The sequence below is a fragment of the Chenopodium album genome, chromosome 21, assembly GCF_948465745.1.
Source record: "Chenopodium album chromosome 21, dcCheAlbu1.1, whole genome shotgun sequence".
Lineage (NCBI taxonomy): Eukaryota > Viridiplantae > Streptophyta > Magnoliopsida > Caryophyllales > Amaranthaceae > Chenopodium > Chenopodium album.
Window position 1 is genome coordinate 5,189,772 of NC_137854.1, and position 18,715 is coordinate 5,208,486.

The window sequence follows — 18,715 nt, forward strand, 5'->3', positions numbered from 1 at the left end:
TAGCTAGTACCGCTGTTGCGAGTACTAGTACGAGTTGATTAATGAAGCAAGAAAGATGGTACTCCACTCTCATCGGAATAATATGTCGATCTGTTGGTGTTGTTTGTTCTTGTTTTTAACTTTCTAATGTCTTAACTTGGCTATCAAGAGGATTTCCATAAACTAGCTTAGCAAGTATAGCTAGTGTTAAATTGGGTCCTTAATGTATGTTTTTATTATCGATCAACCGTGTACTTAATCATCGATTAATAAAATCTTGTTTTATGTACATACTATTGTGTCTTATATTCTTACACTGGCTTGCTTGCAAATTTAAAGTTACAAGATAAGTGCATAGGTTATGGTTAGTTGTTACAAAAATCAATGCATAAAAGTTATACATTGTAAATGTCCAATTTCCAATCATACACAAACATGGCTTCCATTCTTAAGAAATTGCAATGATAGAGCTACAAATTAAGGTAGGTGAATGATTAGCCTGACAGCAATGACGGAGCCAGGATTTTGAAGACGGAATGTTGACATTATGTCCATGGAGCGTCAAGATTATAAATTACTCCATATAAGTGCATTTATAAAAGAAATAAAAAACATTATTTATCAAAGTTTTTATTGCTGACAAGGTATTGGCCGACATTCCATGAACCTTAATGGCTTCTCTAGATACGATAAATCATATATTGTACCTTCTAATCTCACAACCAAAGCATATAGGAAGCCATACACGATACCGATGAGTGAAATCTGGGCAACAACATGGATTACTATACCGGTCACTAATTATATTGACCGACCATCCGACCATAAAAAAAACACTGCCGGGGTTGTTGAATCTATTCATATTGAATTTCCTCTGTTTACTCTTAGTTGCAACGTTTTACGATTTAAAATTTGCACGACAAAACTTTAATTTTTAAATATCATTAATTCAATTAGCAAATAACTAAAAACTATAAAAAAAAAAAAAAAAAAAATTGCACTATGAAAGCATAAAGTGCAAGATCTCACGTGATTATGTTTTTTCTTAGCTATAAATTATCATTAAAGTCAGTCAAAGTGGAATATGTAAATAATGTAAAAGTCAAAATATCACAAATGAAAAGAAACGAAGTTTAAATAGGTGAATAATGTAGACATACGGTATGTTGAAATCTAGCTAGCTTGCAAGTAAAAACACTATTACTCCCTCCGTTTTTAAATACTTGCTCCATTTCTATTTTTTGCACTATTCATTTGTCCTACTTTGACTAATGTTTGTAATTTATACATAAGAAAAAATATAGTCTTGTGAGTACTTGTTGGAATCATCTCAATGAATAGATTATTAATTTCCGATTGTTAGAATTTATACTTATTAATAATTAAAAATATTAGTGATCAAAGATTAGCATCGACATGCGTGTTCAAGAGAAATGGAGCAAGTATTTAAAAACGGAGGGAGTAATATCTAATAAGTCGTGGCATCAAGCAATAGGCTGGTTTTGAAACATTGTTGGATTAATGGCGATTATTAAAATAATGAAAACAATCTTTAAGACTCGTCAGATTCGTTCGTTGATACAAAGTTTTTTCTCCTAGCAAGTGAAGACTTGCTACATAGTTATATCTTTTTTTACCCATTTTGAATCTTGCACATTTTCAAGCTAAGTAAAAAAAAAAAAAAAAAAAAAAAAAAAAAAGGGAATGTGTTGTTGCATTAAGTTAAAAGATAAAAGAACGGATGAAGTAAAAATATACTTTGTAAATTGTATACCTCCATTTCTATATACTCACAACACTTATCTTTTTCGTCCGTTTAGAATATTTGCAACACTTTTTATTTGCAACCATTATCTTTTTCGTCCGTTTAGAATTGTCTACATGACTACATATATTGTTTCTTCCTCCTAATAAGCCATTCACAAATATTTCATTATTTTATCCCTTTCACTAACCTCACTCACACTTTTTTTTTTATTATTCTCCCACCTATAAACTATTAAAAATACTCTCAGTAAAAGAACATACACTAATACACATAAATTTATTCATTTTCATACATTATCCACAACACCTAAAAAAATTCACCTTCAAACTCAAGTATTGCAAATGTTTAGAAATGGAGGTAGTAGTTACTCATGTCAGGAAAAATTCCCCGGGATATTCATCAATATTGTCACGCGTTACTTCAATCCCCCCAATCTCTTGCAATGCATTTTTTTTCCTTTTTATAGACAAGGATTCTTTCACTACTTGTTGAAAACAGACTAATGAAAATGCCAAGTGTTAATCTAAACCATAAACTAAGAATTATATATCCATCTAGCCTTTTAACAATGGCAAGATGATCCTGGCCCTTGTAGCTATGCATCAATGCATGCACATGCATAAATAGGCTAATAGCTATGCATGCATATATGTAGACATGCAATACCACTACACAATTGTCATTTCTCATCTTATTTTTTGAATACTACGAAGTATTATTCTATTTTTATTTTTTGGAAATTAAGTAGAAACTAATCTTAAACAAGTGTGTCAAATAAAGTGATATGGATTGTATATTTGTATGTGGTTTTAGGGCCTGTTTTTTTACTGAACTGAGCTCGACTGAACTGAATATTTTATTGAGAAAGAAATTAATAATTGAACTAAACTGAAATGAAAATAATCTGAAGAGAACAGACCCTTAATTGTACTTACTAAATTATGAATAATGATGATTAGATTTAACCAATAAGCTATGGACTTAATTTTCGGGTGTATTTCCATCTATTAATATGCAATTGTATAGGGATACCATTAAATATTGCATGATTTAGGGCCTGTTCACATTGACTGAACTCAGCTGAACTGAACTGACTGAACTCAGCTGAGCTGAGCTGAGATGAACTGAACTCAGCTGAACTGAACTGAATTGAACTGAAATGAATATTTTATAAGAGAAGGAAATTAGGAGCTGAACTGAACTGAGCTGAGCTGATCTGATCTGAACTGAACTCAGCTGAGCTGAGCTGAACCTGAGCTAAACTGAACTGAACTCAGCTGAGCTGAGCTGAACTGAACTGAATTTCAACGTAAGAGAACAGACCCTTAGTAATTGAAACCTAGTACAATGCATATTTTCAACTCTTAATATTGTTAATTGTCAAAAAAAAAAAAATTAAAATGTGAAAAATATAAATTAAAATGAATCACACAAGGCCCAAATAATTAAATTTTTCCTTACAGAAAAAATAGGGATAATAGTGTTTAAGAGCATGTAAGGGTATTTAAGAGCACTTTTTTTTACACATTTTTTTTTTTTAAAATTTTTTTTAGTGCTTTATTAATGCAAAGTCAAAGTATTTAAGAGCATGTAAGGGGTAATCTTATAAGGACAATGATTAACCCAAACTTGCTCTACTTTAAAAGGCACCAATTTAGCGAGGTGATAAAACTTTAGTTGGACACACTAATTACACTCAATGCACCAACTTCTTTAGACTACACACCAATTACACTCAACAATACACTAACTGCACTCAAAATTTAGAAGGATCAAATCAAATTAGAGATAAGACTAAATTTATATAGACCAATTAAACCTTATTGCCATACCAACTACAAAGTATACCTTTATTAAGAACATGCACTTGTTAAAAATCTACAAAGTACTACTTGTAATTTTTTTTTACCCAATTGAAGCCAATTCCTATAGTGTAGGCCCCATGCTTGATTAAATTACTAATTCTTATCCGCTTATAAATAGCAACCCAAGTTTTTGACGAATGTACTCCAAACTAAAACTAATATCTACAAACATTTCACCCAATCAATCAACAACTAAGATGAAGATGTTTTTGGGTTTCCTCAGTTCAGCCGTTCTGTTTTTGGTGGTAATTCTCTACTACATACAAATTCTTAATCTTAGTTATATTGTTGAGCAACACATATTATACATATTATAAGGAAATACTATATACTTTAATTAATTACGTACCATATATTAATATATGAATGCATGCATGCAGGTTGTGAGTGCAAGAGATGTTGAGTTCAGCAAGAAGTCTGAGTTCAACGAGGCAGACTATGTGTTCTTCAACTACAACGACCTCAGAGTCGGCGCGAAAATGCCGATTTACTTTGGTGGTGCATTTGATTCTGAAGTCCCAAATTTTTTACCTAAGGAAAAGGCTGATATGATCCCTTTCTCATCCCAAAAACTCCCCTTTCTTCTTAACTATTTCGGTTTCCAACCCGAATCTCCTCAAGCTAAAGCCATGGAATACAGTCTCAAAAAGTGTGAGGGTGAAATCCCTGATGCTCAAGGAGCCAAAAAATGTGTTACCTCTTTGGACTCTATGATCGATTTCGTCCGTGAAACCTTCAAAATTAGTAACACCGGTAATGGTGGTCAATTGTTTGATGATCTTAAGGTATTGAGTACTAGTCCACTCCCAAAATCCGCCAAAGTGTTCCAACCTTACACCATCATTGAACAACCAAAAAGAGTACCTAGTCCTAAAATGACCGCTTGTCACATGCTGACTTATCCTTACGCAGTCTACTACTGCCATAACCCTGACCCTGAAAACCGAGTGTACGAAATCACTTTGATGGGTGAGGATGGTACTCGTGTTAACGCTGTTGCTAGCTGCCACATGAATTCTAAGGCTTTCGACCCTAACCTCATGGTTTTCCGTATGTTTAACACTCAGCCAGGCTCCCCTGTTTGCCACTTCCTTTCTTCTGATGGTCTACTTTGGGTTCCTGCTAACCCATCCTCGCTCTAAGCTAGAACTACTGCTACTTCTACTGCACGTTGATTTATGATGCAAAAAAATTGGTACTCCACTCTCATCGTACTCGGATCCCTTCTTTCGAGTAAGGAAAAGTCGAGTTGTTAGTGTTGTTTGTTCTTGTTTTAACTTTCTAATGCTTTAACTTAGTCATGTAAAGGACTCCCATAAACTAGCAAGTGTAGCTAGTATTAATTGGGTCCTCTAAGCGTCTGTTTTTATCGATCAGATGTGTACTTATTATCGATTAATAAAATAAAATTCGTGTACTACTACTGTGTCTTCCACCTTCAAACTCAGATTAAAAGTCACAAGATATCGAGTTCATAATCAAAGATAAACAAACTGATTTTCATAAACTAGAAAATCAGTGCTACTGATAACATATACAAATAACAGATACCATCTGAAATCTACTCGTTGATACAACTATACAAGCTGTTCAAAACGATATATGTAAAAATTTGTACACGAATTCAGGCAAACAGCATGTAATATAAACACTAAATGATCTGTTGAAACGACGATGTAATTACCTGATTCTAATGCAAAATGACAGATTACCAGTTTCCCATGACAGGGCAATTGATGCAGGAACCCAAACACTGGCTAGCAACTTTCGTAGATAAAATGCTTCTGTAGATAGCTCAGGCCGAACATACAACAAAAGATCGTATCATTCGTTAAATTTAAGTCCTCCGTTAGCAAATGAATATGTTTACAGTAATTCACATAGAATCTGTTCTGTAACCCCGGGTTAATTTGATATTATAGTCCTTACAAAAACTGTTCCTGTTAGTATTCATCATGTTATTTCTAGCTTCAGACTACCACAGGCGAGCCTTACTTCATCCATTACTGATTTCTGTGGTTTCAGACCTGCAGCCTTCATTTCGTACAAGGTCTTTAAGGCGTCAATGTACGATCCATGGTGCATAAAACCAGTAACCATCGCGTTCCAACACGCATTGTTTCGTTTCCTGTGATCCATCCTGTCAAAAACTCTCTTAGCATCATTCAACAATTCACATCTCCCATACATGTCAATGAGAGCACACATCACAAAAACATGACTGTCCAACCCGAGTTTTATAGCATTGGCATGAACTTGCTGTCCAAACAATCCACCATCACCTACTCTTCCACAAGCTTTAAGGACATTAGAGAACGTATACTCGTTCATCCTCACTCCGGCCTCGCCCATCACCCGGAAAAGTCTTATCACCTCTCCAAAACATTGTTCGCGGCCATTGTTAACAATAACACCAGTCCAAAGCACAGTATCGCGATGATCAACAACTCGAATAAGGTCAAAGAAGACATGATTAGCCTCCATTAAACACCCAGATTTTCCATAGAATTCAACCAAAGCAGTGTCAACAACTAATCCTCTATCATAACCCATTTTAAGCATCCACCCATGAACCATCTTCCCCAAATCAACCTCCTTTAAATGCACACAAGCCTTGAGAAAACTAACCAGAACAACCTCCAAACCCGAATCAAACTCCTGATAAACAAACCTTCTATACATCTTCACAAACAACCCTAAAGCTTCTTCAAAAAGATGATTATCAATAAGGGCAGCCATCAAAATACCCAAAGAGATAAAATTTCTGTGCGGCATTTCGTCGAACAGTTGGTGTGCAACATCAAAACAACCACAACTCACAAGCATCAACAAAATTCGATTAAGCAAACACAACCCAGTAGACCCTTTCAAAAACCTAACAATCCCAGCATTTTTCTTCATGTGGGTATAAATTTCTGCTTCAATGGCGTCTCGTTTATGGGTGCATTCAACAACAAGAGAAGCATAAATATCTGGGGTAACAACAACTCCAAGTCCATCCATTAAGCGCAGAACATCTATGATTCTGTTATTTTGATTGCAAATTTGATGATTTTGTTGTTGCGGCGGCGACGGCGGCGGTGAGATGGTGGTGGTTTTATGCAGCGGTTGTCGGAGAAGGGTGGTTTTAAGAGGGAATAAGGGTTTGAGAATTGAAGGGTGGTGTTTTTGTTTTGGGGTTGGTTGAATGAAACGAGTAATTGAAGTTGTAGATGTAATTGGGGAGTTGAGATTAATGAGTTCCATAATTCTCCACCATTTGCGTTTGGGTTCAACCGTTCAAGGGATTGTCATACGAAAATAAGATGTACTCGACTACTCGTACTCTTTATGCTTCGTAAGTGATAAAGAACAATATATCAATTCGAGGATTTGGGTCGGGTTATTTGTTCATGTCACTCACGTGGAACAATGTTTAATAAATCAAATTAAGCTATGTTATCTTCAAGTTAAAAAAAAAAAACCATATGAAAACAAAGGAAGATTTTTTGATGACTATAAAGGAATAGTTAAATTCTCAATGGTACTCTCAAACTTTTTATTTTTCTCAATGATAAACACTAAAATATCAAATTATCATTGGTAATCTATAATTGGTAAATTGAATTCAATGGTAACATTAGTTAAGTATTTTAAGAAAATATTAATCTTGGTTAATGTTTTAAAAGGGAGGGAAAAGAAAAATGTCTAAAATACCCTTCTCTAACAAAACCCACTACCACTTCTTCCCCTCACCACCTCTGATTGACCACCCCAATTACCCTGCTCTCGGCCGGCGCCGGCCGCACCCACCAAGATCCCTTTCCCGGCGCCGGCGCCAAGTTAAACCCCCTCCCCCCTGGTCGCGGCAACCACTAAACCACCCAATCCCCATTAGCCCAGTCAGGCCACCCCCGACTTTTCAACGCCCCCCGTCGTCGGCGCCCAGATTGTTCCTCCTCGGCGCCGGTGCCGTTCTAAACTCCTCTCCCCCTTTCGCAACCTTGCGCGAGTTGAACCGCCCAATCCCTTCCCATAAACCCCTCTCCCTCGGCCACGAAACCCCCTAAAACAATCAACCCACCTTCGAAAAACCCTAGCTGACCCTCCTCCGCCATCGCTAGGGTTCCGGTTGGGGATTTTCGAGGGTTGGGATCATTTTTAAAGGGTTTAGGTTTTCGTGGGGGTAGGGAGGGGCTGGTGGTTCACGGGCGCCTACGCCGAGCAGGGGGTTTTGGGCGTGACCGATCGACATTGGGGGAAAGGGGATTGAGGCTGGGCTTGGGTGGTGGCTGGCGGTTGAGTGGATGTGGTGGTTGGGTGTGGTGGCTGTTGAGGGTTTTTTTTAAAAAAAAAAATTAATTTAATTGTTAAAAAAATAAAGGAAAATATGATTTTCAAGGATATATTAGCCATTTCCCCTATAGTTAACCATGGTTAGGCTTATAATTTTAGATTAATCACATAAATGTCACCATTGAATTAATAACACAAATTGTTGATTACCAAAGATAATTTGATTTTTTGATGTTTACTATTGAGAAAAATAAAAAGCTTAAGAGTACCATTGAGAATTTTCCTAATTTTTAACAGTTAAATTTCATTTACTTACTAACTTTTACATTGGTTACAATTTTCTTATAGCAATTGAATAATCTTCCCTTTATAATGCTTTCCCTTTCCCTTTTCTTTTCTTTTCCACAAATTATATATGTGGTGATAAATTGACAAAACAAAATACAAATGGTGATGAAACCATTTACTATCTTTAATTTATATCCGTTTATAAGTAGAACAATGGTAGATTATGTACTACACTTAATATCTCGTAGCTTTAATTTTGCAAACCAACCAAAGATAAGTAGATAACACCCAATAGTTCCACATAAACAAGCTAAGATTTTATTAATCGATGATTTATTACACGATTGATCGACAATAAAAACATAAACTTAGGACCCAATTAAACACTAGCTACACTTGCTAGTTTATGGAAATCCTCTTGATAGCAAACAAGAGAAAGTTAAGACATTAGAAAGTTAAACAAGAACAAACTACACTAACAGATCGACTTATTATTCCGATGAGAGTGGAGTACCATCTTTCTTGCTTCAATTCATTAATCAACTCGTACTAGTAGTCGCAGCAGCAGCAGCAGCCGTAGCAGTGGTACAATTAGATCGAGGATGGGTTAGCAGGCACCCAAAGTAGACCATCAGAAGAAAGGAAATGGCACACTGGAGACCCGGGTGCAATGTTAAACATACGGAACACGGCGAGATCAGCATCAAAAGCATTAGAATTCATGTGGCAACTAGCAATAGCGTTAACACGAGTACCATCTTCACCCAACAAACTAATCTCGTACACTCGGTTTTCAGGGTCAGGGTTATGGCAATAGTACACCGCGTAAGGATAAGTCAGCATGTGACAAGCGGTCATTTTAGGGCTTGGTACTCTTTTTGGTTGTTCAACAATTGTGTATGGTTGAAATACTTTGGCTGATTTTGGGAGTGGACTAGTACTCAACACCTTAAGGTCATCGAATAACTGATCACCATTACCAATGGAACTAGTTTTAAAGGATTGGCGAACAAAATCGAGCATAGAATCTAAGGAGGTAACACATTTTTTGGCTCCTTGAGCGTGGGGAATTTCAGCCTCACATTTTTTAAGACTGAATTTCATTGCTTTAGCTTGAGGTGATTCGGGTTGGAACCCGAAATAGTTAAGGATAAATGAGAGGTGGTTGGATGAAAAGGGGATCATATCGGCTTTTTCCTTAGGAAGAAAACGTGGGATTTCAGCATCGAATGCACCACCAAAGTAAATCGGCATTTTCGCCCCGACCTTGAGGTCGTTGTAGTTGAAGAATACATAGTCTGATTCCTTGAACTCCGACTTCTTGAGGAAGTCAACTTCTCCGGCATTCACAACCTGCAAGTATGCATAGAACGGAGTTATAAAAGTTGATCGATATTATGAAAATATACACTCTAACTATTTTTAATAACATTTTATATTATACGGAGTAATTAGTAATATATGTTGCACTGTATAGTGCAAAATTAAAGTGAAGTTTACAATATATGTTGTAAAACAATTTTTAAGAGTAGAGAAATTACCACCAAAAACACTACGGCTAAAGTGAGAACACCCAAAAACATCTTCATTTTGTTGGTTGATTGGATGAGATGTTTGTGGATATTAGTTTTGATTTGAGTACATTCGTCAAAACTTGAGTTGCTATTTATAAGCAAATAACAAGTAATTATTTACTCAAGCATGGGACCTACACTATAGGAATTTGAAAATTATATAAGTATGTAGCTGGTACAAGTAATAATAAGAACTTGTTGTCTTCGGCTAGCTATTTGCCTAAATAATTTGTATGTTATAGTTTGATTATTGTATTATTAATTAAGAAAAAGTTGTTTAAAACATGTGGATCATCAAATAGCTTAAATGGACGTATGTAATGGGGTGGTAAGTGAAGTTAATCAAAATAGAAGATTGTAATAAGGGAATACAAAACTAAGCTAGAGTGAGTAAAATTAAAACATAGGATTAGACTATGTTCTATTCAATTTCTTTTGTTCAAAGTCAATCATCTAAAGTTATATGGTCTAAACATATTTTGTTTGAAGCTTTCTTGTATGTGTGTCAAATTATCCAAAAAGAGTCGTTTCAATCATTTGTCTAAACCTATCTCGAATGTAAGATTAATAAACTAATTAATTACTTCGTGTTTAATTTTTTTTTAAATATAAGTCAAATAAGCTGAAGAGAATGGAACTTTAGTCATGTCATATTTGTCAGCCCATCATCGATCAATATAATTAAGCAGAGAAGGTGTTCCTAGGGTTTGTATTAAATTTGCCAGTTACACTTCTTGAAGGTGTTCCTAGGGTTTGTATTAATTTGGCCACTTCAAAAATCATTCATCTTGAAGGAGGCTCCCCAACCAACCGGATTAGTTGACTACCTCTACAAAGGTTCACGTATTGTGAGGTAGATGTCGAAGCCAAGTTTGCTCCCTTATAAGACCAACAACGAACGCTAGCTCTTCGGCCAAGCAAGAAACATATCCTTAGTCCTTGCCTTCTTGCTTTATCTTATGTTTCTTAGATTATGTTGTGTTAATGTTATTAGACATAGTTTTTGTAACTCCCATGATCTTAAAGTAGTAATCAGATTTGGTGGATTTATAGCAAGCCAATATCCAATTAATGAAATTGTTTAACAGTTTATTAGAAAAACTTGAGAAACGAACTATTTAGATCAAATCTTGTAAAATGGGAGAGTTTGTATATACTTCCAAAGCTAAGAAAATAAAATGTTTTAGTTGCAATTGTTCGAAATGCATCAATGTTAGTGTCATCTCCTATCATTGTTATCAAAGTCGCTGTGTGTCCAAATGAAAGTGTGTGAAGCAAAATATACAGAGGATACATTGCATCTTTGAAAAATTAAATTTTTACACACTCATCATATGCATAAACATAATTAGATTATCGTAAAAACTGCCACATTTAGAGTGTGTTCTTTTCACCTTATTAAACCTAAATTTAACTGAACTTATTCAACCTCATTAAACTTATTAAATCTTATTTTAAAAGTTGTACATTAGCATATGTACCAATCAAAGTTATAAATATCTTTGAAACTGAGAGAATAATTATTTTTTTTCCAATAGTTTTTTTTAAAAAAAAATAAAATATGGATATGCAATGCCAATTGCACAAATGCATGTCTACATATATGCATGCATAACTATTGGCCTAATACTTGCATGTGCATGCGTAACTGAAGGCTAGGATTGGGATAAATAATTTTTCAGATAAGTAATGAAAATTGTACTCCTTGCATGTTGCATGTGTTTATGTCATAATATATATATATATATATATATATATATATATATATATATATATATATATATATATATATATATATATATATATATATATATATATATATATATATATATATATATATATATATATATTGTGCTTTAAGTTTAAAGTTGTTTAACACTTGGCAATGCCATTAGTCTGTCTCCAACAAGTTTTGAAAGAATTCTATCCAAAACATAAAAACCACGCAATGCATGAGATAAATAATGGAGGAAAGTAACGCATGACTTACACTCTGCCTTCTCCATCATGTGAAGTTACAATTTCTATGAGATCACGGGTGGTATATACTTTTGGTGGTGAAATTTAACAGCGTTTTATGGATTGTTAAATAAAATAAACAAAAAACACAACTAAATATTTTGTGAAAGACTTTGTGCCTAAGCCTAATCATGTTCTACAATGGCACCATGGCGCGGCTAGTCATGATGATGAGGTAACCACAACAAAATATTTTGTGAAAGACTTTGAGCCTAAGCCTAACCATGTTCTACAATGGCACCATGGAGCCGGCCGGGCGGCTAGTTATGATGATGAGGTAACCACAACCAAATATTTTGTGAGAGACTTTGAGCCTATATAAACCATGTTTTTCAATGGCACCATGGGGCGGCTAATCCTATCAAGGATGTTTATATTTGGCCAACAATCAAATCAATTGTGACAGGGTTTGAGTTCAATTAGCCAAACAAGCTTCTAGTGTGGCATGCTACACCAAACCCCAAAGTTTATTTACTGGCATAATTAGGCTAATATGACTATAAGGCCCTGTTTGATTCACCTTAATTTTGCTGAACTAAAATTATTTTTACTGAACTGGACTTATTTTTACTGAACTCAATTTTATTGAATTGAAATTATTTTTACTGAAATTAAATTATTTTTACTGAACTGAAATTATTTTTATTGATTTTCTATTATAATTCTTCTTTAAGAAAACTGAATTTTACTGAACTAAACTTATTTTTACTGAACTGAAATTATTTTTACTGAAATTATTTTTACTGAACTAAAATTAATTTTACTGAATTGAACTTATTTTTACTGAACTGAAATTATTTGTACTGAACTGAAATTATTTTTACTTAATATTATTTTTTTAAGGTGAAAAGAACAGGACCTAAGTCTACAAGTGTCTATTATCAAATAATTTAAAGAGGGTTTGAGTAGAATCTGTCTGATGTACTATTGTAGAGTGAAGTTTTATCAGTTTTAACATGGCTTCAATGATGCTGATTGTTGTAAGTACCTTATTAAAGGACTTTGTTTACATAACACCACCAGCTACCTTAATTTACAGAGAAGATTTAGTCACCAGATGAAGTATCACTGTTCTTCCAAATAAAACCTAAATTCTCAACCTCTTCTCAATTAAACCCAACATTGTATACAAACACATTGATAGACAAAATAAAAATTCCAAATTAGAAAACCCCATGAAATAGAATGAAATGAAAAAACTTCCTCAAAAATTACATTATAGAACAAACCTAACCTTAATTAAATTAAAGCGCAATGCAACAAATCATTCTAAACATCAAATCAGATCATCTTATTTCAAAATTAACATTTGAAACCAATAAAAGTCCTGCAAAATCTGACCTAACAAAATTATTTAAAAAAGTAATTAAAGTTGTATAACTTTGGTATGAGAGTTGTTTTCATAAAGCCTTTGACAATGCTTAGCTTAATAATGGACTTAAACATGAAAGTTATTTGAAGATTGTTATACTTTATAAGGCCAATAAGATCTGACAAAATATATTGTTTTCACATCGATATTTTACTATGAAAAACTGATCACGATATTTGTCTAGAAGTTGATGATATATTTTACTATGTTGTATCAACTTCTTTTTTTTTTTTTTTTGACGGGATATATCATCAACTTCTTGATTATACTTTAACAACTTAAAGCACTAGAAAATCCTTTAGAGTTTGAAATAAATTAACTCGCTCCAAAGCCATTAATTAGGGTCTGTTCACATTTACTGAACTGAACTGATTGGAGCTGAACTGAACTGAACTGAACTGAGCTGAAATGAATATTTAATGAGAGAGGGAAATTAGGAGCTATCAAAAGAAAATTTGTCTAGAAGGGATATATATGTTCACTTATTTGTCTAGAAGGATCTTATATATTTAAAGTGGTCTAAAAGGATCTTATAAGTTTGTTTTGTTGTTTGAGGGGACCTTAACGTCGAAATCCAACCATTGACTTTTTTTTTCTCCGGTGTTGACCTTGCATGTGACTATCACATGACTTAAAAAAAATGACCCTCCCCCCTTTTTTCCCACGTTTACCCTCCAATTCCTCCTTTTCTCCTCTAACCCCCAGTACACCCATCTGAAACAGTAATTGACACAATTTAGTTGCTATAACAAGTGAAAATGCTATAAATGGAAATTTTTTCCCTAAATATGAAGATTTTTTATTGTAATTGGGGGAAATTTTAAAAGTTTAGACGAACGAAAATAACATAGGGTTAAGGTTAGAGTTTTGACCAGAAAGAATTGCAGGAAAGATTGAGAAGAGAGAGAAGGTAAAAGAGATTGAAGTAATGAATTTTGTGATCGGAATTTTCAGCGTGAAGGAGTACTAATATAGTCGTAGTTGATATGGCGGGGAATGGTTTCGCAGTAAACGCGTGAAATGGAATGGAGGTTTGCAGATTGCAACGATCCTTTTTTTTTAGGGTTCCTTTTTTTTTATTTTTTGGACAAGGAAGATGTTTTTTTTCAAAGGAAAGATGAGAAAAGTGAAGTTTATCATTGGTAAACTTCTTGACAAAAATGTAATATTTTATGGGTGAAATCTCTAACACTGAAAATAGTATAGTGCGCCCCCCGGAATGAACATTAGACATATTTTAAAGAACATGGGCAAAAAAAAGAACATGCTAGTGTTTTAAAAAGAATATACCTGTATTTGACAAAAGAACATGTTTATGTTTGATAAGAACATGACATTATAAAGAACATGTTATTTTTCATGGTTACTGAACGTATTTGAAAAAGAACATTATATTTGACAAAAAAAACATGTTTGTGTTTGACAAAAATATAGGTGACCATTGGGCGGGTCGGGCCAAGGTTAAAAATAAGCTCACTTTTCGGGTCGGGCGGGGTTTTGGGCCCAAATCCGCCCAAAATGGTCCGGTTGTGCGGGCTTTCGGGTCAACTAAAAAAAAATCAACTAAAATACATAAAAACGCATTCCCAAACCCTCCCAAAATTTAAATTTACGGGCCGGGTCCGAGTCGATTTGGGAGGCGAAAAATTCCGCCCAAAATCGGGCCGAGCAAGTCTAACTTTGATTACCTCTAGCCAAGGAACATAAACTATTTACAAAAATAACATGATAATACATTAAGGAACATGTTCTTTTTCCTCCTTACTTGAGTGATTGAATTTTTTTTTTTTTAATGTACATACATTAAAGAACATAGTTCTGATGAATCACATTTATATAGAGTTTATCGGCACATTTATGCTAGTTTTATAATTGCTTTTTGAGTCTTTTGTCTCTTTTTAGGTCGCAATTGCACAAGTTGTACATTTTATGCTCTATTACGCTTTCTTTGTGTTTTCTTAATGTTTCAGGTAGTTTCCATAACTATTTAGACGCTTTCGGAGTGGTTTTGGAAGAGTCGGACAATGAAAGGATGAAAAGTTGATGAATCGAGTCGCTCAATGAAGGATATGTGTTTTTAGAAGCTTAGTATGAGATTAATATGTATGAGGAATGAATATGGAATCCACAAGGGTCGTTATGCACTTTACGGAAATGAATTTGAGTTAGGAACGAAGAAAAACGAAGGTTTGCAAAGTATCAAAACTGACCTTTGTCCACTCTTTTGATCATAACTTGAGTTCTACAAATTGGATTGAAGCGATTCAAAGTGCATTGGAAACTAGACTTGAAGAGCTTTCCAACGATAGGTTGCACGCCCCTACACGCTTCCTAGATCTCGAGTTACAGCCTCTGCAAATCTGCCCTGAGAACCAGCGGACGACCAGCGCCCGAAGCTCGATACGCGCAGCCACGAGCGAGCTTCTGCCTGGCCCGATGGATACCCAGCGGGCGCTGGTTTGGGCGTGGCTGGCAGCTCGTGACGGCCCTCGTTTTCCGACCTTCGCACGCTTCCTTGACTACGACTTGTCGCCTTAGTCGACCAATTATAATATGACTTATGTAGTTTTATCTTATTTTATTTTATTTCTTTAGATTAGTTTTAGGATAATATAAATACTCAAGGGATATTATTTTTCCCTTATGCCATTTACATCTTTTATTATTTTACGTTCTTTTTAGTTTTCTCTCTTGAACCCTAGTTTCTCATGGCATCTCCATGGATTCTTCCATGGATGATTCTTGGGTTTATTATTTTAATTTATTGAGGTATTTTATTTCTATTTTCTTGCTTTTTATTATGTTTTATTCCTTAGATCTAGTTTTATTTATTTATTTCATGCTAGAGTAGTTTATTTGTAGGGTTTGGGAATCCATGTTTATATTATGAATCTTGATTGATATTATTAATATTTTGATTATTGATTTCTCTAATTGATAGTGTTTTATTGTTAATCATGCAACCTGATCAATTGTATGATTAATTCATGTTAATAAGAGTTTGAATCGAAAGATCTTACTTTTAGAGGCTTACCTACAATTAGCAATTCTGATTATGTTAGCGACCGAACTACATATGTTGAATTGAGAGCGTTAAGACCCGACCGTAGGCTTAGCAATTGCTCTAGATAATTGATTTATTGAATTGTTATTGATTTTTGACAGATTTAGAACTATAAACATGGTGAACCATAACCCTAGGTCCCTTTGTTAATTGTTTTATTTCTTTTTTTAATTTAGACTACTTCTCTTTCCCAATTTCGTGACATAGGTTAGTTTCTCCAATTTCTTAGAGGTTAGATTAAATACCATCTCCCGGTGGATTCGTCCCTACTTATCCTACTACATTGTTAGTTGGTTTTATTAGGAATTTATTTTTGACAGATGTACGACAACCTATCAAGTTCAAACTCAAAGAACATTATAATCAAATTTAAGGAACAGCTCGCGTTCTTTATAAATATCTACAATGTTCTTTTTCGCCCATGTTCTTTTAAATATATCTAATGTTCTTTCGGGTGCACCAATCACATATTACGCTTACACCAGTAGCTACTTAACCACTAAAGCCGCTACTGGTGTTTTTGAGATTTAATTTTTTTTAAATAAAAAATTGACAATTTTGCCCCTTGATAAACATATTTTGTTGGGTCATTTTCATTTACTAGCAAGGTCATTGATTATTTATCTAAAAACCCAAAAACTGTATTTATGATTATTTTTTTCCTCTTGTCAATTATTGTCTTCAATTTATAATTTTGTAAAAGGGAAAGAGAATTTTATTAATTGAGGGTTTGGATTTTGAGTTTTGAGGATATATGAAAGTTTTTCTAAGAAGTGGTATTAGCTCAACTTGATTTAATACACTATATTATGTCAAAATAATAAAATAAACAATTACTAAATTTGTTAAATAAAAAGTAGACAGTAAAAAAGTATCATTTATATGTACACAACTGCACACCATATAACTCATTTGTTTTTAAAGAGAATATGGCTCAAATATTCACGCTTTATTGCCTACACTAACTTGTAAAAGATTATTGCCTCAAAAAAAAAAAAAAAAAAAAAAAAAAACTTGTAAAAGATTATAGTTATTGCAATTAATACTCTAATCACCATTCATAATATTTGATTTTTTGAAAATTGTAAAAATTTTAATACAATAAATCCAATTAATACAATAAATCCAACATAAATTTTATGGAATTTGTTCTCATTGGCTGAAAGAGCATCTTTTTTTATATACAGGCCGACTGTCCCATAACTTTACGCTCTTTATGATCCGATAGTCTAATGGTCATCCGATAGTCTAATGGTCTTGTAACTTTTCAATTTTTATGTACATGTATACATGACTATTAATCCTCAAGAGACGGGGTTGTATACCATGCTAGAAGTTATTGTACAAAGTATTTAATAATGTAATCTAGGTGAAAAGGCTTAATATAAATCTAATCTAGATTCTAGTGTTTGAATATGCGAGCACTTGGAACAATCTAATATATATATAAATAAAGTAGGCATTTTTGGAGAGCATTGGGAGCGCCACATAAGAAAAGGTATATCTTCGACCAATTAAAAATTAGATTTCTATTTTATTTTAGAATTAAAAAAATCACTCGCCACCTAAACAAAAGTGACGAATGAAATTTTAAATTTTTGCCACGTAGGTAAAAATAACGAATAGTAATTTATTAGGATTTTAATTATTTAATAACACTAAATTTTATCATTTATATTTGTTACAAAACTAAAAATTATCTTTAGATATTAGGATTTATATTATTTAAAAAACTAAAAATTATATTTTGATATTTAAAAAATATAAATTATCATTTGATGTTAATGGTTTTATGTAAATATCTGATGATATGATATTTTCATACAAAATTTTTAAAACTTATAATGCAAGAAAACAATTAAGATATCACCAAAAAAATATTTATATACAAAATGTATATAAAAATTCGTGCATCGCACGCCACATAAGCAAAAGTAATATTTCGACCAATGAAAAATTAGATTTATATATTAATTTAGAATTTAAATTTTCAGTCGCCATTTAAGAAAAAATTAACAAATGAAATTTGAGAATTGAAAACAAAAAATAGTAATTTAAGATTTAAATAATGAAAAAAAACAAAAATTATCTATTATATTATCTTTTACATTAGAATTTATATTATTTTAACAAATAATTAGAAATTAAAAATATATTTTGATTTAATGATTTTATCTAACTATCCGATGAATGAGATAATATTTATTTCAATTTATAAATTCAAGTTCTATATACGTAAAATTTGAATAAGAATAATTTAAAACTTAACAAAATATTTTATCTTAAATTAATGTTAAAATAATAGAATAGAAATTTTTAAAAACAAAAAAATTAAGAAATTACAAAAAAAAAATATACAAAAATGAAATATTTAAAAACCATGCATCGCACGGGCTTACATCTAGTTTTGTCTAATTGAAGAGAAAAAACAAAACAAAACAAAACAAAATTTTCAATTTCCCTAAAAGATAGGAGAGTCTTCTCAACATTACATGATATCATCTTAATTTC

At 33.1% G+C, this 18,715-nt stretch overlaps 2 protein-coding genes and 1 pseudogene across 2 annotated transcripts; 1 reads left to right on the forward strand and 2 right to left on the reverse strand.

Moving 5' to 3' along the window:
* The first annotated feature begins 3,974 nt into the window (after positions 1-3,974).
* Positions 3,975-4,754, forward strand: LOC145602743 (BURP domain-containing protein BNM2A-like). The gene has a single exon (XM_081658908.1). The coding sequence runs from the start codon at positions 3,975-3,977 to the stop codon at positions 4,752-4,754; it is 780 nt and encodes a 259-aa protein (XP_081515034.1).
* Positions 4,755-5,565: 811 nt separating this feature from the next.
* Positions 5,566-6,858, reverse strand: LOC145602744 (pentatricopeptide repeat-containing protein At1g31790-like). Its single transcript, XM_081658910.1, has one exon. It carries the CDS (start codon positions 6,856-6,858, stop codon positions 5,566-5,568), a length of 1,293 nt encoding a protein of 430 aa, XP_081515036.1.
* A 1,908-nt stretch (positions 6,859-8,766) lies between these two features.
* Positions 8,767-9,764, reverse strand: LOC145602749 (BURP domain-containing protein BNM2A pseudogene; annotated as a pseudogene).
* Between the last annotated feature and the right edge of the window lie 8,951 nt (positions 9,765-18,715).

Bases quoted from the DNA above. Each gene is read 5' to 3' on its own strand.
- LOC145602743 (XM_081658908.1), top strand. From the start codon at position 3,975: ATGAATGCATGCATGCAGGTTGTGAGTGCAAGAGATGTTGAGTTCAGC.
- LOC145602744 (XM_081658910.1), bottom strand. From the start codon at position 6,858: ATGGAACTCATTAATCTCAACTCCCCAATTACATCTACAACTTCAATT.